General features: G+C 43.5%; 1 protein-coding gene across 2 annotated transcripts; it reads right to left on the bottom strand.

Annotated features, from left to right (window-relative positions):
- Positions 1–535: 535 nt before the first annotated feature.
- On the bottom strand, positions 536–20,510 carry bicdl1 (BICD family like cargo adaptor 1). 2 transcript variants are annotated; one of them, XM_056419735.1, is made up of 11 exons: positions 19,420–20,510; positions 17,957–18,172; positions 9,985–10,101; positions 9,305–9,316; positions 7,603–7,749; positions 7,289–7,468; positions 6,981–7,199; positions 5,846–5,989; positions 5,509–5,639; positions 4,828–4,948; positions 536–3,617 (listed from the first exon to the last, which is right to left on the bottom strand). In XM_056419735.1, the coding sequence occupies exons 1-11, from the start codon at positions 19,813–19,815 to the stop codon at positions 3,441–3,443; spliced, it is 1,860 nt and encodes a 619-aa protein (XP_056275710.1). In that variant the 5' UTR covers positions 19,816–20,510; the 3' UTR covers positions 536–3,440. The 2 variants fall into 2 exon arrangements, with proteins under 2 accessions (XP_056275710.1, XP_056275711.1); XM_056419736.1 differs by lacking the exon at positions 9,305–9,316 and having other exon boundaries at positions 19,420–20,509.
- Between the last annotated feature and the right edge of the window lie 645 nt (positions 20,511–21,155).

The raw sequence follows: 21,155 nt of genomic DNA, 5'->3' as shown, positions 1-21,155 counted from the left end.
GCTGTGGGTAGCATTATCCATGATAGTATATCGATGGTCGGTTTATACTTTGTATTAATAATGACATAAGTAAATCTGAAGCGGTCACACACCTATGATGCAGTAAAAACTGCAACAATTCCCTCTGATATGTCATGGAGTAGAAGTATAAATAAGTGTAAATGCTAATTTCACTTAAAAGTCAACCATATTGTGGCACTAGAGGTAAAGTCATGAGATCATCAGCTGGGAACTATTCAACATGAGTGTGATTTTTCAAGACCACCCAGTAGATGTTGAGGTATTTCACAGAATAAGTATAAATTCTCATCTGGTGGTGACACTGCAGGAAGTCAGGTAATCACCAGAGGTCAAAGGTCACTGTGAGCAGCCACACAGCTCAGAGCTCTTCATTCAAATGTATGAATATTGAATTCATCCAAACCTGTTGACATTTGTAGTTTTTTTATATCCTTCTTTGCGTTAATCCACTTGAACAACCAGCTGAGAGGACAAGACGACGTCATGATCAAGGCCGAGTCAGGGGGAGACGAGCAGATTGCAAAGTATTTATTTGTACAAAAGAAATCCCCAAAATGCTAAAAAAAATGGCATGATAAATACTTTGAATAGTTTGAAGCATTCAGAAACTAAAAACAGTGCCGTCAGTCATGGTGAATGGAAGCACTCACACGGAGCACAACGAGCACGACATTCCCAAAACAACGTCCGACCCAAGTGGAGACGAGCAACAGAAAAAACGCACTAGATGGCATGTCCGTCACACACACACGCACACACACACACTCACACACACACATACAGGTCTGTGTGGATCAGTGGAGTCGACAGTGTCTTAAAACAATACAAACAATCAAACGAGAAACAACTGGTAGTCATGACACAATGTGGACAGAACCAAATATGTTACAACTTATTCTTTTTCTAACAAAAACATACATGAAGCGAGACAAATCACAGTCTGGTTATGGCAAGAGTGACTGGTGTTCAATCAAAATTTCCCTCAACAACTTCAAATAATTGGGTAGAAACTGAACACTTTCTTCTGGTTTGTGTGATTTCAGAATCGTGTTAGTCTCAGTTTATTACTGCTTGGATTGGATTGTGTGGTTTTAAATAATCTGTTGGATAGTTTTAAGGTGACAGTTTGTGTTGGTTCTCGGGAAAAATAATCAGAATACATTTCTGTTTGACTCGGATAATTCTTTGTGTTACTTATCATTTATCAAAAATAGATTTTCTTTAATATGAATAGAGTATGGAAGCCATGTGACGCAAGTGAGAAAAACAATTCTGGTGGTCAGTTTTCTAAATCAGATTTTAATAGTTTTCTCACATGTGTTCATGACAAAAAAAAAGTTTCATGATTTTCTTTTTCTTTCTAAGAATTGTTTTTATTAGTATTTGTTGTTACTAATTTCAGTCTTGGATTAATAATCAAGATTCATGAGGCTTCTTTGGGGTCTTTCCCGTTAGCTACACATCAAATTGGTGAATAATTTGAGTGAAACTTATCAATCTCTTCTCAGCTCTACATGCCACACCCGAACCGTGATAAAGTCCAACTCATCAGTGGAATTCCTGTTCACTAGGACACACATGAAAATATCAGCCTAGAAATAACAACACACATGTATATTTGCCCTAAAAAAAGATTTTCATTCAAAAAGTTATGCTTTTTTTTTCATATATAAATATAACAATTTCGCTCTCAACTTTTTTTTGTATAAAAAAAATCATTCTTTGGGTTGATCCTTCCCAACAACCAGCTGAGATGACAAGAAGACACCTGCATAGGTTTGCACAGCTGCATTCGACACAGACACGAGACGTCGCCGTGCCACGACGAGTCGTTCATGCTTGGAGATTTCAGGTCGACAAATACTGTTTTACTAATGGAGTCACAGAGATGGCGCCCAAAAACGGAAGCCCGACAGATAAGAAAATCAAAGTTCCCGTGAAGTCTTGAAGCAATGAGAATGGAGGTAGACCTTTTTCTATGAGTGTTGAACCAAAGCAGCTCAGACCTTGAACGCTTTAGTGACATAACTTCTTCTTGTCAGACATTCAACAGGTTATTGTTGAGCTGGGTTTATTGAGAGTTAATGAACATAGTTCTTCCTCCTTCTCACGCTGATGTAAACATTTTTTTAAAAACATTTTATTTGGTCAATTAGGGAGATGATCGACATCATGAGGACAATGTTGGACGGCGCCTTTTTTTTCTCTTTCTTTTTTTTCTTTGAAAAATTATAAATATTTTAAATGTCGCATATAAAGTGAACGGTGGAGACCTGGAAATGTCGATATCGCTAACTTCAGTCACCCAAAGGTTTATTCAGATGTTGGAGATGAGCATGAAGGCCTCAGAGTTCACCGCGGACCCACGGGCCCGACTACAAAGCGCTGGTTTTGAAACACTCGCTCAGCCTCTTTAGCTACGAAATGCTCCGCTATGTTTGCAGGAAACCGCTGCCTACTGCTACAAAAAGGGTTGAACCAAAACAGCAACGAAGCGGCCCATAAAAAAACTAAACGATGAACTAAAAAAATGCTAAAACACTCGCGGAGCTGATGGTGATAAATCTCTGTGGGTTTGACTATGAGTGAACCCTTTCACATTTCACACTACATTAAAAAAACTTTGATTAGTGCAGCTTTAAAAGGTCCAAACTTTATGAAAGTGCAATGCTAAATCATTTGAATGCCCCTTTTAAAGGAGCATTCAAATCCTCACTGTGAAAGTCACATGCACAGCTGTCAGTAAGAAAATAAGCGTTCTTTTAGTCATTTGTTCCGTCACATGTACATCACACTACGGTCCTGATGCATCGGGCGGTTGCCTCATGTTGTGAACATCCCATCATCAAATGAATAAACCTGAGAGATCACATGTGGGCTGGCTGCGGCGTCATATTCCGACGTACAGCGCGGCCCTGCTGTCCTCATCTTCCCCCACAGCCCTGCAGTGTCCCGTACATCCACCAGTCTCCCCCCAGACTCCCTGGCCTGATGACTGGGATGCATACAGTAACGATTGATACAAAGTGTTCCCTCTCTACAGAGTTGGCAGTGGGCTAGTAGAGATGGGCGTATAGGCACTAAAAGGAGACCTTCCTCTTTGGAGGTAAACTTTGTGACCATGTTCTTGTTCTGTAAGACCGATGGCTTTCTATGAGAGGGGCTGAAACCAAAGGGAACTCCTATTCTTATATTTCTATCTTTCTTAGTCAGCAGTCACCATTTAATCAGCGAAGAGAAGAGTAATGGGACAGTTAAAGTGCAATAATTATTCCCCCCCCCCCTCCTCCTCCTCCTCCTCCCCAACCGTCAGTGTGTGCCACTGCCGGTCTTTGGCTGTGTTGTTACCCTTACACTGTGATGTCACTTCCTCCTTGTCTGTCTCTTGTCTGCTGTGCTCAGGACCGGTCCAATGGGGCTCAGTTCTTTTTGAAAAAAGAGAAAAGTCTCTTGTCCCGGTCGGAGACGCGGTGAGCTCGTCTGGAGGACTGACCGCCGTGTGCCCTGGATGACCCCGTCAGGGAGGGAGGGGCCGAGCGCCACTCGTCTTGGTACTTGTCCATCAGCTGCTGGTCAATCACTCTGTGCATATCATCCTGAAGCCGTGGACAGAGAGGGGAATGAGAGAAAGGCAGGAGAGCGGTGTCACGCAGAGAGGGTCGATGGTGGAGCGGTACAGGAAGGTCTGGGGAGATCGGACTCATTGGTCACTTTACCTGTTAGACACCACACCCCGGTTTCCTCCCTGTCAGATCATGTGTTTCCTCATTTAACCCGACCTCTGGCCTTGATTAAAAACCCTTTATTTAGCAGCATGTGCAAAAAAGCACAAAACTAAAAGATTTAAAATCTTAGAAATATATTTATGATGTCACTTCCTCCTGTGCCAAAGCCCAGTTGCCGCCCATCAGTGTTTGGCTCTTCTACTCTTCCACTCTTCTAAATTGGTCCAAATGGAAAAAGTATCCATGTTAGTTGTTAGCGAGATAAAGCCTCTAGAGGGCTCTGACAAGCAGCACAATCAAGTTGGAAAGTATTGTGAAAAAAATTAATAATTTAATATCTTTTTAATATGTTTTTATTAGTCCTTTTACTTTGGGTGTCACCTAATAATTAAACACAACTCAAGCTTTATGCTCTACTGGGTTTACTGGAGTGTTTTAGGTGTCAACAAAAACAAACAGGTAAGCTGACCAGTGGGCCGATCTCCTAAAAACCCTTTGGGGATACAGGTGTGTGGAGAGAGGTGTTGGTTCATGGTTTCAGATGGAAAGGGAGCTAGAATGGGCGTTGCTCCTGAGTCGGTTAACTTCGGCATGGAATGGCTCAGCATGGGTGAAACGGCGAGATGGCGCATCTCGTGCTCACCTCTAAGGCAGGAGGGGGAGGGGTACCACAGAGGAAGAAAGGGTGGTACGGAAGCTGAGAAAGGCCACTAGATCAGAAACCACAAGAGCCAAACAGTAAAGAGCCCTGAGGAGGCAAACTGTGGGCAGGGAGAAGAGAGAGGAAAGAGCTGCTAGTTACAGATGAGGGAGGGGAGGGAGGGAACACACACATACAGAGACACACACTCCTGTGTCATCAGGCTATATCGTATGTGTTTCCTTATGGACACCCAGTGACATGCACCCTCAGAAGTTAATTGAGTGGTTTAGTGTATGTGTTAAAATAGACTCGCTAAACTCAAAACTATTCCAGAAACTACATTTACAAAACCACTTTATTTGTGTTACAGACTTAAAAAGTACTACAAAAGGACTATTAGGCTTTTCACTAATATACCGCGTGTGACCTTTGACCCACCTGCCAAGCCTCCAGCTGCTGCGACAGGTTCAGCTTCTGCTGGATGGCGTCCAGAAGCTGGCTATTCAGAGACATGATGTCTATTTTACACTTGGCCAGCTCCATCTCCACCGCTTTCTTCCTGCAGCACACACACACACACACACACACACACACACACACACACACGCACAGAGCAACCGGTCACATCCTGGAGCACGAAGCTTGGTGATGAATTTAGAATAACTCTCTCAAGGAGTAGTTCAACATGTCGAACTAGCCGGACCCGGGTTCTGTTCATGATGGTCAGCGGGGGGACCCGGGCTCTGTTCAGCTGCGGGCTGTAGCTTCATATTTCATGTGAAACAAATTCCCTATCTATAATTTTAATTTTTTTAATTTATAAAAATAATTTAGTGGATGTTTAGTGTTAATTCTGCCATGTTTTCATGCTACACCGGTTATAGGAATTCAACACACATTGGAGACGTTTGCCTCTGCCAGAACACTCCGAGGGCAACACACCTTTAAGAGATGTATCCATATCCCCTGATCTCAGAATTATTGAATACAATATTAATATTACTAATAGCAACAATAGCGAAACTATAAATGGAAGACTGAAGTAGCGATAAAATGGATCAGATCATCCAATAAACGTAACACTATATTGATGAGAAAAGTGACGTGACGTGAACCTACTTGGCTATGGCGTCATCTCTGTCTCTGATAGCAGTCTGGAGCTGCTCACTGGGCTCTCGGACTTCAGCCATCGTCCTCATCCGCTCGTTATCCTCCCGGAGAGAACTCATCTCTACGGAGAGCAGCGCCATCTGCAGGTCACACGGGGGATTGACACCGATGTGTTACACGCAGGCTTCAGTTTCTGTAGTCCACGTTCTCCCAAGGGTTGCTCCTATGTGACTGATGTTTAATAGACCCCCTTTGATAGGCGCTCTACCCGTGTGGGTGGAGCTTATTGTGTGTAAATCATGTCAGATGGTACTTTAAGCTCACAGGAGGAGAGAGATACATGTACCTGATTGTGCAGCTGCAGCGCATCGTCTCCGTTGCTGCGTGTTTTGTCCTGCTCAGTCTCGTACAGCTCTCTGACTTCTCTCAGCTCCTCTCCTAGCTTCCTCACCTGCTCCTCCAGAGCCTCCTCATCACTGCGCCGCGAGCCCTTTGAGACACAAGTCACACAACACATGCTCACTTTACTGATATGTGTGCCACCCACAGGTTAATAATGAATAAAGGCCCATCGAGATCCATCCTGTCAACATATTATTGGGTCAGCTGTCTTTAAAACACCGTTGTTTTAACTTTCCCACGTCACCAACTTTTGCAACAATGGGTATAATAATCTATTTTACGGGTCCCAGAGGTTCCTCGTATCTTTCAAGAAAGAAATTGCCAGGGCTTTAAAAAAAAGATTATTTAATGGGTTTAGAAAAGTTATATTTAATGCCCTTTGTTGTTATTGTTGTTTGTTGTGCTAACATCAAATGGGGTCAACCACACACACACATCTGTTCACTAAAGTTAAACTCCACACACAATGCACATTTGTGACTATTCAGACTATTCTCCAATGTTAATGTTGCGCTTTTGTGACCGTACTTACAGTATATAGTGAATATATGCAGCTAGCGCTTCTCTATAATGTTCCTATGGTGTCAAGGAACATTGCCTCTATTTTCAGTATATTTTTTAATTTAATATTTATCCAAGGACATTTTTTAGAAATTACGAGAGCCCTGCTATGAGGCACAACCTCCCTTTAAAAAAGTAAATAGAGGCTGTTATGTCACTGCTGAATATAGTTGCTCGGGCTGCACAATATGTCATTTTTTGTCAACTTACGCATTAAACATAAATACTGTGATATTGCGCTTTATATTTGATAACAACGTATTCAATTACATTCTGTTTTATCGATCGGATACCCGCCATACTGTTAACCCCCAATCAATGAGAGCCCGGGTGAGGTTTATTAGACGAGTGCTGCCATACTACTCTGCATGGTTTAAGGAGGAAGGTGTGACAAGATGAGTGCAGAGTGAAAGTGTGAATGTCAAAATGGAGCAATATTTAGATGCAGGAGCACAGGCCCTGTGTGGTCTAAGTGTTTCCTCATCCGAGCCGCTGGTTGCCAGTGAGTCGTTCATTACCGTGGACTCGTTGCCGTCCAGCAAATTCTGCGTGAGCCTCCGTAGGTCCAGCAGGCTGGCGTGGAGGCTCCCGGTAGGCACATCCTTGGCTGAGGACGTCTCCGAGGACTCGTCCATTGAGGAGTCGGTGGACAGCGCCGAATCCGTGACGTCGTTTCCCCGGAGATGAGAGCACAGCGAGCGGACTTCACAGTAGGCCTCCCATAGCTCGAGACGCAGCTAAACGGACAGAGAGAGGGGGAGAGTGTTTAGAAAAATCCCAGAAAAGTACTTGACAGTGGGTTTTAACACAGTCCCACTGTCTCTACCTGCTCTCTCTCCTGCTCCTGCTCCTCCTGCTCCATGCTCTGTTCTATCTCACACAGCAGGCTGGACGGGTGCGGGGTGAGACCGCGGAGGCTGTGCTCCTCCGTCAACTCCTCCAGCCGAGCACTCAGCTGCCTGTGGGACACCTGCACCTCCTGGAGCTCCAGCTGGCTCTGTCGTAACTGGTCACAACAGAGGACGGAGAGTATAAAGCAAACACCTGATAGGTCAGTTGAGGACTTCAAGGACTAATCAACATTATCTAGAGAGGTGGAATTCCTCTCTATATTTGACCCCTGACATAGAGGTGTTGTACCTGTAGGTCCTTTTGGCGAGACTGCCTCTCCAGCACCAGCGTCCTCTCTCGGAGGTCGTCCACTGTGTTCTGCAGCAGCTCGTTGTCCTCCAGCGTGACGTGTACCCGGCGCTCCAGCTCCATCTTCCGCTCTGACAGCATCTTAATCTAAGGCGTGTCAAACAAGCACCGGTCAGTCACTGCGCCAACGGGAACTAGGCATTCATTGGGAAACCATGGAGGATTGTTTTGGTTTGCTGGTTGATAGCAAACAGATGGGCCGCTATGGATCCTATTAAAGGATAAATGTGGTTGTTTTCATGACTCTGAGGCAAGCTGGGCTCTTAACCCTCCTGTTGCCTTAGGGTCAATTTGACCCAATTCAATATTTAACCCTCCTGCCGCCTTAGGGTCAATTTGACCCGATTCAATGTTTAAAGAAGATTAAAAAAGTACTCCCACTGGCCTAAAGAATGTTTGTTGCGTAGCAGGCTCGTAGGCGTCAGTTGCCACCCTCTTCTTCAGGAATGCCTCGGTGATATGTGAGCGTCTCCACAAAGCTTGATATCAGCTTACGCCTCACCATACGTGTCTAACGGCCTTCTGCCGAATTCCTCATGAATTGTTTCCCCTCAAAGACGCCTGAGCAGCTTTCCCCATTAAACAAACGCCAGCTCTATATACGATTCAAACTAAGTTAAAGACCCTGTGAATAGAACTCTTTGAATATATTTTGTACTCGAGATCTGCTTGTTGGACCGAATTTATGAGTGACTGTGAAGTGTTGCATGGTTGTTCTGATTTTTTGTTTCCTTATTTATAATTATTTTCCTGCTTTAACATTTTTATTTGTGTGTTTCCTTATGGTCCTTCTTGGCCAGATGCATGGTTAATTTTTACTTTACTTGTATTTATTTGTATTATTATTATGATGCATTTTTACTTTTAAAGGTTTTATTTCTGTAAAAATACCTAAATAAAATATCAAGTATAACAAATTAAAAACGCCAGCTCTCGTTCATTTTCATCCCTCCCGCTTTTGACCTACTTCTGGGTAACCAGTGCAGGAGCTTACGTGTGGATCGGTTGTTTTTATTCCCATATGAGCATCCACATTGCCAAGTTCAGTGTATTTTTGGACTCCTATGGTCTCTTGCTTTACACAAATAGGGCATGAAGCCATTAGTCATCAGCACACGTCATAGAAAGCCCTGGAAAAGTGTGAGCACCCAGACATTGCAGTATCTCAGCTAAATATAGAACGGTAGCCTTTTTCTCCCAATTATAACGCAAGCTCTGCATTCTGGGTGTTTTCTGTCTGGCTTTGAAGGGAAGATACGGGGGAAATCTGTCGTTATGCTCTAACAGCGTTGTTGTTCATGACTTATCCGCCTGACATCATACGTGACAGCTGACATCACAACACAGATAACTGCTGATAACCAAGCATGTCGTTCATGCTCGATGGCATGCAACAGGGATTGCTAAAAGATGTGGAAAAGTCCAATTTAGCACCTTTTAAAGTTAAAAGAGTCAAATATTTCATTCAATGATCTACTCTTTGAAATAATAGCACTTTGGTCTCTCACCAAATTATTCAATTGGCAGCGGTGTCATTGTCAATTCAAAAGAAAATAACGGTGCGATCGTTGTTTTCTATTGTTTCACGAGACCTGACATGCAGCATGCAGTCTGACCGACGGACAGTTGGGTAACCACTCACTTCTAGCCCTTGCTGCTCCCACCAAGAGGGAAGAAGGGATGGGTAAAGGGAGAGAGATAAAGATAAAGGTTACACAAAGAGAGGAAACCCTGCGCGGTGGATGAAAGGTGAGGACCATCTTCTGAAAAACAGAGGATTGGTTGACAGCAGTCTTTCCCTTTGGTGGAATTTGTATTCCACCAATCTCTTACCAGAAACTTCAACTTTGAAGCGAGGTTATGTAACTTTAGCTGAAAAGCCGCCTGGTGATTGCACATTAATGGCACTGAATCTTTCTTCATTTCAGAGTGAAGACACCATCATCAGGCGACCAGACTAAGCAGGTGCAATGGCACCAACCGAAGGAAACATGGTGTGGTACGATGCATGTTTCTTGCTTTACCTTTTTAAATGATTAACTGTCACGTGTTTAAATATAATACAACAGCAACACAAGTAGAAAATCCACAGAAAGTCACTCACACATCAATACTTATGTCTTAAGCGTTACATAGTCTCGCTTTATTTTCCCTCAGGATCTGCTGTCACCTTAAGCACTCGGGCTTCTTGCTGAGTTCTAATAACTAATAACAAAAGTGACAAGCTGTAATTCTCTACAATTTATTTTGTTGTTGCGCTGAGTGCGCTCTAAAAAGTACAATTGAATAATGTGTCCTCTATAAAGGAGAGATGGCGCTCACCTCAGCCTGTAGATTCTCTAGTCGAGTCATGTGCTGGCTTGTCGACATACTCTTCTCCCTGAAGTCGTCCCGTAGTGAATGGACCTGAGTGGACAGCTGCCTCTCCACCTCTGCAGCCTGGATGGAGACAAACACAGAATAAAGTCAGTATTTGCCTAACATGTGACATCTCTTAAAACTCCACTAATTTAGCACCACGCTGGCGATGGGATATCGAAATTGACACAATTAAACTTGACCCCCCAACAGTTCAGTTAAAGTATTGTATAGAGTCTTCTTTTTGACTCCTGAACACAGTTTTTCCTCTTTTCCTTTTTAAACTCGAGGTCCTCTGAGTCGACACTGACATCATAAGTGACATCACGTGAGGACATTTATCCGACTTCACGCTTTATCCAATATTTATGCAGTAAACCTCGAAAATCATGTGATTTCACCTTTAAATTATCGTTCACAGTGACGTTGACATAACAGCACAGTGTGATATTATAGTGTTATATTTACTGCTCAGTTTAATGCAAAGGAAATGGCATAGACACTCTTCTGTCTGTGTTCCTGTTATAGGATACTGAGGTGACTCATTGGACTCAGATAGAAAGTGTAAGAGCACACACACACACACACACACACACACACACACACACACACACACACACACACACACATCTAAACCCACTGATGTTCTCCATGCACTCAGTGACATTTGAATATCAGTTGATTGTAAATCATCTCTCCACAATCTGTTCCTGTAAATGATGCATTTGATTGCTGTTCCTCTGAAAGGCCATTTTCACCCACGCCATCGCCCCTAAAAACCTTGAATGTTCAGTTTTTGTGCAATCCAGCCCAGTAGCAGACTTAGTGCATCCGTTATCTGTGAGCTTATTGGACAGGTGGGATCAGGCCACACAGAGCCTGACTGAGCCTCATTAGCATAGAGCTGCACTCAGGAAGCTTTAGCTCTCATGTCATCACTGCCATGGCAACAGCAACATCTTTAAAACCACTCACTTTTTACAGCTCACTGGAGAAACATATTGTAAATATGTCCCAAAAAAACAAGACAAAAGGGAGCAATTGATTTGCACACTGACTACAAATATTGTTTTATTGCTGTGGCGAGCAGTGCGGAGTCGATATGTGGACGACTAATGTGTGTGTGGAGTCCAGCCCCTAGGTGGCACTACACACTGCTGCCTCTTCTCAAGAAGCTCACAGAGAGATGTGAGGGGCCTCAACAGCTAGTGATGTCGGTGGTAGTTGCTGTTTGTGTTCTGGGGCTCCCCTCTGAATTACAAATAACACTCTGTGTGATTTTGAGGAGCAAAAATAGAAATATATGTATGACAAAATTTCCTCCTCACATAAAATGGTTCAAATATGATAGTTATTTCAGAAAGGAGTGTTATGCAACCCGAAGGTACACAGCACTAAAGTCGTAGTACAACAACAACAATAATAATACAAATAATAATAATAATATAGTATATTGTGACATAACATAATAACATAACAACTTATTTTGTAGATGGCCAAAATGATGGTGGTTAGACTATTTCCAACACTTTGAAAGTACATCTCTGAATCTCTGAATAAGCATTAGTAATATAACTATATTCTATTATTTTTCTATGGTATATGGAAATTGAGGTTCCTTCACATTGAAACTATTTCATGAAAAGCAATGAGGACAGATCGATATGAACAGAGCGAGCAACTAACCATACAACACACCGAGAGATATGACGGTTGTCCTTGTCCTGGTTGTAGTCTGTTTCCTGTTTTATTTTGAAGGTTTACTCTCATCGTGTGTCATGTTGTGTTTTACTTCCTGCCGCCGTCTTTTCCCCCGCCTGTTTTCTACCACACCTGTGTCTCATGAGTTGATTAGTCTCTTGTGCGTTTTCTCCATTTGAATCGTCAGCTTGTTTCTGCCTTGGTGCTTTGCTCAGGGTGTCCTAGTTAGTGGTGGCTTCACTTCTGTTATCTGCTGTTTTTGGACTCAAGCTGTAAGTCATCTTTTGCACATCATCACTCATTTAAATGCTGCCTCTCCATCTTTTCATCTAAGTTTTGGTCTAAACTTGTTCTTCACCGAACTGTGACAGTTACGACCAAATAAGGAAACACAGAAGATTTTACAAGGAAGAGACCGATATTTGATTTTTAAAAAGACATTACTATAATGCAGAGAAAAAGCAATGGCTTGATATTGTCAAGAAAATGATTTGACGAAAAAGATAAAAAATAAATTGGGTAAAGTGGATCATTTAGCTAACATAACGGGAAGATGAACACTGTGTGTCTGAGTATCACACTTTGCCCACTTAAGTTATTCTCAGCCCTATAAATGTTAAGACAAAGGTCAAAATGTGTCAATAGATACACTACCGTTCAAAAGTTTGGGATCACCCAGACAATTTTGTGTCTTCCATGAAAAATCACACTTTTATTTATCAAATGAATATAAAATATAGTCAAGACATTGACGAGGTTAGAAATAATGATTAATATTTGAAGTATTAATTTTGTTCTACAAACTTCAAGCTCAAAGGAAGACCAGTTGTATCGCTTATATCACCATCATAACTCTTTTCAGCTGTGCTAACATAATTGCACGGGTTTTCTAATCAGACATTAGTCTTCTAAGGCGATTAGCAAACACAATGTACCATTAGAACACTGGAGTGATAGTTGATGGAAATGGGCCTCTATACACCTATGGAGATATTTCATTAGAAACCAGACACTTCCACCTAGAATAGTCATTTACCACATTAACAATGTAGAGAGTGTATTTCTGATTAATTTAATGTTATCTTTATTGAAAAAAAGTGCTTTTCTTTGAAAAATAAAGTCATTTCTAAGTGATCCCAAACTTTTGAACGGTAGTGTATGTTTATTTTCTTCTTTCAAATCTAAGTTTCTTTTATACAAATGGTATTCGATAGTACCTATTGCATTGTCTTTTGAATTGCCTTATATTATAAAATGTCACACAAGAGGTCAGCTCTGACCTAAAGCGCTCATTTGAATGGAACCGGGCCTCCAGGTCATCTAATGTTAGGTGGAGGAAAAAACGGTTGAATTTTGGTTAAATCATATTCAAACAAGTGTCTTTGTAAGACAAAGTAGGAAAATGAACCTACATCTGCATAAAAGAGTTTGCATCAACATAGATAATCTATTTGTAGCCTATTGAAACATTTAATTTGTATTGCGCTGTGCGCCTTCTCTGCTGTATAGCCCAGTGTATTCAGCATTTGATGCAACAACGTCATGTCTGTTCGCCCATCAAGGCTTTGTAATTAGCGTTGCAATGGGTTAATAGATGATACTTGCATGATATTTGATGAAGTCGGGAGAGCAGTATCATTTGCACATTATGCCTTTTGATAATTTATAGTGGTTGGTGTTTTTCCAACATGAAACGAGCACGCCTTTTCTATGAACCGCTGTGGAAAAGAGCTCTCATATAGGAGTTGAGATGTCCAGTGTGTCGTCTGTTGCCGTCGGCCATTCTTTTCCAGTTAATCAGACATTGAAGAGGAAGAGCTCAAATAACTCAACAGTGATTAAATGTCTGATATGGTTGCCACATGTGAGTTTCTATGTGACAGCTGCATGACCCTGTTCCGTCTGAGGGGAAACGGGTCACACTGGCTCCTGACATCTGACCGACTGGCCCAAAAGTGGCTGAGAGATGGTGGTCAACGCTGTGGTTTTTCCTTGTGATCTCAGACTGCCTGGTTTGCAGATACCCTCCTAATCTGCACATAAATTCCTCAGATCCCAGATCAGGCTTTACAGGACCAACAGACTGCTGTGATAGAATCCAGGGCAGCAAAGTAGGGCTCAGCAGAGAGACGCGTTTCTTAAAAAGGGTTCATTCACATTCCAGGGGAGGTCGGTAACTTGAAAAGTAGATTCTGGTCTGGGGCTGTGGAACAACATTTAGCAGATATGACTGCAGGTGCATCCCAGGTCTTTGGGGGCGCAACCTATAGCGTCATCTATCTGTGGAGTGCATTCCCATGGTAACGCCACAAGGAGTAGAATTTGCATGTCACTCTGGTTGTCATGGCAGCCGGGGAGATGTGGGATTGGTGGAGCTGCGACAAGTAGTCTCAATGCTTCTGGTATTTTCCTTCGTCACTTCCTCAGAGCGCTGCCGTGTCTAGACTCGTGGAGGATGGGCAACACCGCGTTCAAGCGGTTGCATAATACATACTGAGTGTCAATACGGGCCAATCGGAGAGCTGATCCTGAGAGCAACCGCTCCATCGGCCTGATAGAAGCCGGGTGCTATGGGCTCCGGTGACTGGATGTGAATGAAGCTGATGGCTGGACAGATGCCCAGGGAGGGTGTCCAACGCTGGCTAGATGTTGTAAAAAGAGAGGTGGAACTGAGTCCTTTAATGTGGGATGTGGACACACTGCTTTCTCCACGGAGTCCTTTTGACTTCACGTCTCATGGGGTCGTCGGACCCTATGAGACGGCATAGATCCTATCTGCCTGATGGATCATCGAGGTCTGGATCGTGGAATTCCTGCTCCTGACTACGCCACTGCCCTGTTGAGACTCCGCCCACCGTTGAGACTCCGCCCACTCCTCCTCTCTACCGCCATCTGCCTGATGGATCGTGGAGGTCTCCATCGTGGAATATGCCTACTATGAACTATTCATACACTCTGTCATATTCATTGAATGTATTTAAACTCTAAATCTGTCCTTCTGTACACATTACATCTATTGCATCTGTCCATCCTGGAGAGGGATCCTCCTCTGTTGCTCTCCTGCAGGTTTCTTCCCTTTTTTTCCCCCTGAAGGGTTATTTGGGAGTTTTTCCTGGTCCGATGTGAGGTTTTGGGGCAGGGATGTCTGTGTACAGATTGTCAAGCACTCTGAGACAAATTTGTAATTTGTGAAATTGGGCTATACAAATAAACTGAATTGAATTGAACTGTACGGATGAGGCCAGACGCGACACGCTGCCAACTTTCTGCTTTTGTCATTCGAATAACATTACACCTTGCCTCTTGATTTGTTGTCAATGATAAGTCAAGAAAATGTGATTACTACTCCTATATAGGCTCAAATAAACAACTTTGAGTCACTGGAGGCCGCTGTCATTAAGTAAATAGAGATTGAGCCATAAAACATGCACACTTGTGAATCATCAGCCTTTTCTGAGCATGTGTGGTAATGTGATTAGAGAAAGGTTACCTTCCAGCTGGTTCACTCTGATCAGATTAGGCTTGAGGAGATTGACTGTTCTCACACTGGAGATCCATACAGACCAGGACACGCCTCCGAGGCTCTCCTCCTGGATCTATTGTCTTTGAGTGTATTGAAATAAATGTATATTTTCATCACACTGTATTGGAAGATTCACTCACACATGCACACACCCCAAGAGGAATAGTTTGTGTTTGTGGCGGCCGAGGTTAAAATGTGACAATTCACAGATATTTTTAGATCTTCTTTGTTTAATTAAATATCTGAGTTACCTGCTGTTATTAATTAATTAGAGTATGGACTGGAGTTGTTTTGGTTCCTGCCTGAATGCATATGGCAAGGCTATTGGCACGGATTATAGCCTAATCCCCTCAGCGCTGTATTTGACCCTGTAGCTGACATCACTTCCTTCTCAAGGTCATCCCACTGCAGCCAATTTAAGATTATGTTAAGAACTGATTCTTAAGTTGTCAGTAAGGCTCTGCACTGTTTTTATGAATATCATCCTTGGTTTCCTTCAGAACTCCCAATATATATATATATATGGAGGATAAAAACTTTAATTTTTCATACATAGATGCTAAAATAAATATGCAAATAAAAGAATGTATTTTTGAAAAACATCTAGAGTTAAAGAAAACAGGGAGGGCAGATGAAAATAGCCTCAGGATACTTTTACATTTCCTCCATGCTGTAAAGAGTTAATGTTACTTAGTCACAGCCCAGCGCTTGATTATGAGCACTGACAGAGAAAGAGAAGAAATAATTGATAGAATAAGAAGAATCAAAGGAGAGAGAAAGGAAGCACTGGAGTTGACCTCATTTATTCTATTACCCAGCGGTCCCCCCCTGTCTACCCAAATCACTGAATCATGGATCTGGATCGATGCAGTTAATCAAGGACCCCCCCCCCCCCCCCCATTTACCACTTTCAGGGATTATCTCTCTATATGTACCACACCAAGGTTTAAATACCAACAAAAGCCTGTGTTTAATCCTGCAGAGTGCCTGCTCTGGCTCAGATCTATAGCGACTGACCAGTCAAGAGCAGTCCTTCATGCCTTGATTGCATTGAGATGACGGTGTTGGGGCACGATGCAGATTTAATCTGCTCGAGATGAGAAGGAGAGCTGCTCTGCACAACTGTGTGTGTGTGTGTGTGTGTGTGTGTGTGTGTGTGTGTGTGTGTGTGTGTGTGTGTGTGTGTGTGTGTGTGTGTGTGTGTGTGTGTGTGTGTGTGTGTGTGTGTGTGTGTGTGTGTGTGTGTGTGTTAAAGTCCCCCGCGCTGAGCCTTCTGAACAGCGTGTGCCTGATCCCGTCTTCTCCCAGGAAGGAGCGCGTCGCCATAGACACGACTGCTGACGGGGTTATCAAAGCACCTGTTCAGGCTTGTCTGCCTGTTGTGGGCACAGCTCTGGGACATCCTCAAACACACTGGCAGCCTGACAACAATCACAACTCTGTTTACATGTTCATACATACAGCGAGGCAGCTCGTCCCTGGCATGTATCAGTTGTAAAGCGTTGAAGGATGTGTTGCTTTTCACCGACATACTTTAAAACCTGTCATGAAGCCACCATGTAAGGGACAGATTATACCCTCGGTGTTCTTGTCAAATTGTCCAGACACATTAGCTCCGTTGCAAAGGGCATCATATACTTAAAAAAACAACCTTTAGTACATACTGCACCTGCACTACAAAGTAAGTACTGTTGCATGAAGTATGCGTTCAGTTGGGACATGCTACTTCATCATAACGTTGCACCTGAACTTTGACCCTCTTTCTCTAATAGAGGACTGAGGTTCAGAATAACCACCGCAGCTTACATCCGCCTGGATGGAGTAGAATATTGTGGTATTTTGGGCATACTTCATTTGAAATGCTCTGTATTGTGGCAAACTAAACATTGTTCCAGGCATACCGAGTAGTGTGGTAGTCTGGGTATTTGGACGCACAGCATGTTTCATTAGTTATACATCGAGGGCTTCACAAAACCTCGGTTCCCTGCAGAGCTGTGGTATTGTTCCACCTAACCGACCACTCGGTGTGGTCACGGCGTCTTTGTTCTGGAGGGGATGGAGCCGACAGAGGAGCTCCTTCGCAGGGATTAATCAGATATTGCTGCACAAGCTATCGCTCTGAACTCCATTAATCTGCTTCCGCTGCCAATCTCAGTTGCCAATCTCCCACCGACCGTGAGCACTGCTGTGTGTGTGTGTGTGGTTGTATCTATCCGTCTGTCAGTCGATGTGAACATCAACATCTCATCTGGTATTTCCTACTCCGCCTGTCATCATAACTTCACTCAAATGATCTGCCAATATGCAGAGTGCTATTGCATAAGTGTCCAGTCCAATCATTCTAAATTATTCAACCGAAGACCCGGAAGCTCCACGTTTATATTGATGAATTGGCTCAATCCGGGTGACGTTGAGGCGGGACAGGAGGTGGGTAACCCTGGAGGGATGATGAAACTTCACTTGGCTGAGCATCTTGTGTCAGGTCAGCCAGGCAGAATGGAACTGAACTGAGTGACCCTGAGGCCTATAGCCGGCGAGACCATGTACCACACACACACACACACACACACAGGGTTGAAGGTTGTTTAAAGCAGCGTTAAGACCAGTGACTCGGAGCCCAAACTAATGAAATCTTAAATGCAGATTTGCCTGCCTGCCTGAAGCGGTACATCTGAAGCCCGTGCATACGTAGACACATGGAGTGCTTCTCACCCGACTGAGTTGCTCCAGCAATCTGTGGTTCTGTTCGGAAAGCTCGCTGATCGCCTTGTTCTTGTGTCTGTCCGTCTCCCTCAGCTGCACCTGATGGAGCTCCAGCTCACCCTGCAGCTGCTGGACGTCCGTCTCCAGCTCGGCCACGTGGCCTTCCCACTCCCCCTCTCGACTTTCCAGACGCCGACGCAACTCGTGCTTCTCCTGCTCCAAGTGCTGCGTGTGGACGGAAGGGGAGAGAGGGTCACATGGGTCAATCTTGATCCGATGCACAGTATTTTCCCTCACGTTACACAATGTAAGTTGCGATATAATCTTTGAGGGAGTGACAAAGTCAGGGACTTCACACGGATGCTGGTGTTGCAGAAAAGGTTTTACTCAAACCTTGGAAACATTTCATGGTACTGAAAGTAAAAAAAAGTTTGAGATGGGAACGCCAATGCTCATGGTTATTATACAACAATAAGGGAACAATTGTGTTTTTTCCCAAGAGCTAAAATTGCCATTTCTAACTTCTTCTACGATAAAAAAGTCTGATTCCATCCACTGTGGTACTGATGATGTCACTGTGACCATACATCTAAGATAAAATGTTAAGAATGAACAAAGTTGGAATATTAATAAGGCAAACACTGGAATCTAAAGTTGTTACAAAACAAGAAAAAAAGTCACAATATCCACGGCTATGAGGGAATAACATAAAAAGCACTTGTTCAATCTGGTGGAGGGATATAGTTAGTGTTTAGATAATAGAGATGCACAATGAGTGGTGGATGGAGGCACTACCAGTGGCTGCCAGGGTTGGGATGGGGGTTGTTACTCTGCTCCGAGGATGAAGCAGCTGGCATCTGCGTGGCCACTATGTTCATGTCGGTTATATGTAAATATGAACAAAAGGAGGGATCAAATCAAATCAACCTCACAAAACAACACCAGAGGCCGTGACAACCTCAATGAACAGAAGAGTTTGATATTAAGAGGTGGCTTATTTCTCTGAGCTGCCATGTTGAGGATAATTATGGATCAAAGGGCTGAACAGATGTACAGTAGCTACAGTCGGCCCTAGTCAGCCACAGGATTAGTCTTTGAGGGTTTTCTCAGGCCACGTGTTGGCTTGTGTGACTGTTTCTTTTTAAACAAGAACAAAAGCTCAACTGTACAGCATGCATAACGACATGTCAAATCACACACAGACTATGCAACACCGTTTTGGGGGGTTTCTGACAGACAGGGTAGTCTAAACAGCAGGCTAATTAATCATTCGAAACTATTTCCCCATAAAAAGATATGAAACACACTTTCTTCGGCACCCTGCATGTAGAACTCTACAGGTCGCATTTGTTATGATCCTATTGAGTTTGTTTACATAGTAAAGGCTCATTGATTTTAGGATTATGACATGTTAAGAACAACCCAGAAAGAGGCTTAGGGCAGCATTACAACTTATATTTACTATAGTTTACCTCTAATTTCTCGTTGAGATCTTTGTGCATTTTCTCGTATTGCTTGGTCAAGTCTTGGTTTCTCTCCAGCAACGCTTTGCCAAGTTTAGCAGCTAAAACCAAGTCTTTTTCCTTTTGGCGGAAGAGCGACAGCAAGTCTGCGTTGTGCCCCGCCGAGGGCGCCTCTAGTCCCGCCAGCGCTTCCTCTTCGTCCCGCTCCCCGGTAAGCATGGCTAGTTCCTCCTCCAAGGCCATGCCGAGGCCTCCGGAGCCGGCGTGCCGCAGCGGCTGACCCTGAAAGCCGCCGGGCTCCGGAGCGGCGGCGCTGGACCGGGGCTCCATGTAGTCGCTGTCCAGCTCCAGTGGTGCTGAAACCACCACGGCAGACGTCTGCAGGTCGAGGCAGAAAGTGGACATCGCCACCCGGCGGAGGAGAAGCCAACGGATAACAGCCGACTGGTGTCACTCCGGATGAACCCACCCTGCTCTGACAGGGTTGGGCTGACCGGCCCATTTTGGAGTCGACATTTCATCCATCATACACGCAATTTCGAGCTGGATCCGGATAGATTGTGAACTGTCGTCTCCCCAGTTTCCTCACGTCTCTCTCCGAGTTAAGCTACGAGCCGCGAGTTCTGATTGAATCCCAGCGAACGCCGCCTCCTCTGCAAGCTCACTGACTGGCTGGTTTGTTATTGGGCACACAATATATTCTTATCCCGGTAGAAACCGCCTCGATGAGCTGTGCGCATCGGTCGGTCGATCAGGGTCCATCCCGTCTCGGGGTCCCGGGTCCCACATACTGTGACACCGGAGGCATTTGCCAGCCAAACAGATGAGCGCGATCCCGATGCCTCCCCTACCGCTTTTTCCGTCTTGAATGCACGCCCCCGACACCGGGTGGCAGTGACGCCTGATGCAACCTATTACAAACGGCCCAACCATTGGCTGAAAATGATAGCGCCATATTTCGGTGCTTCTCGCGCACATCTGTGTGAGCAGGTGAAGAGATATTCTGAGAACAGACCGGTGGCCTGGAGTTATGATCCAGCTGTCGTCAGAAGGGGTAGAGCAAGGACATCATTTGAACACCCTGGATTTAAATCCATCCACCCCTATCATTAAAAAATGTATTGTATTTTAATACATTACTAAAATTACATTAAATATTAACTTGTTGGAGAAAAAACATTAAAAGGTGATTTGACACTTTTGTTTCGGGTCCATAATTTTCATAAAACACGTTAAGGTTTTCTATAATTGAGGTATTATGGGCAGTCTAGGCAGAAAACTGAGTGGTGATTCAGCAGTTGTTGCATTTCCCCACTTTCAATGTCAGCAAGTACGATGTGCTATTAGTTATCTATATAAAACAGCTCATATACATACTGATTAGTTAATTTTATACCAATTGAAGCACAATCGAGTGTTGCATGCTTCAGAGATAATAAAACAACAATGCTATATATAATATAACAAACTGAAAGGGGCCATTCTGAACAATTAAAAGACTTACTTTGATATTAAATTATAATTTGGTGATTATAGTTCAGATAGTAAAATATAAATACTTCATTAGGTTTTAGATATTTGTGAGTTTATGTATTTTTCTGAAGCATGTTATGCTCATATGTAATTACTGAATCAAAAGTAGATTAATTGAAATATCCAAGATTGCTAAACAAGTGTAACAGGAACCAATTTGCATCCATCGCAGCTGGACACATGACCTGGTGAATGCCACCCTGTCCTCAATA

Source organism: Pseudoliparis swirei, chromosome 7 (genome assembly GCF_029220125.1).
Source record: "Pseudoliparis swirei isolate HS2019 ecotype Mariana Trench chromosome 7, NWPU_hadal_v1, whole genome shotgun sequence".
Taxonomy (NCBI): Eukaryota; Metazoa; Chordata; class Actinopteri; order Perciformes; family Liparidae; genus Pseudoliparis; species Pseudoliparis swirei.
This window is presented reverse-complemented; position numbering and strand designations above follow the sequence as displayed.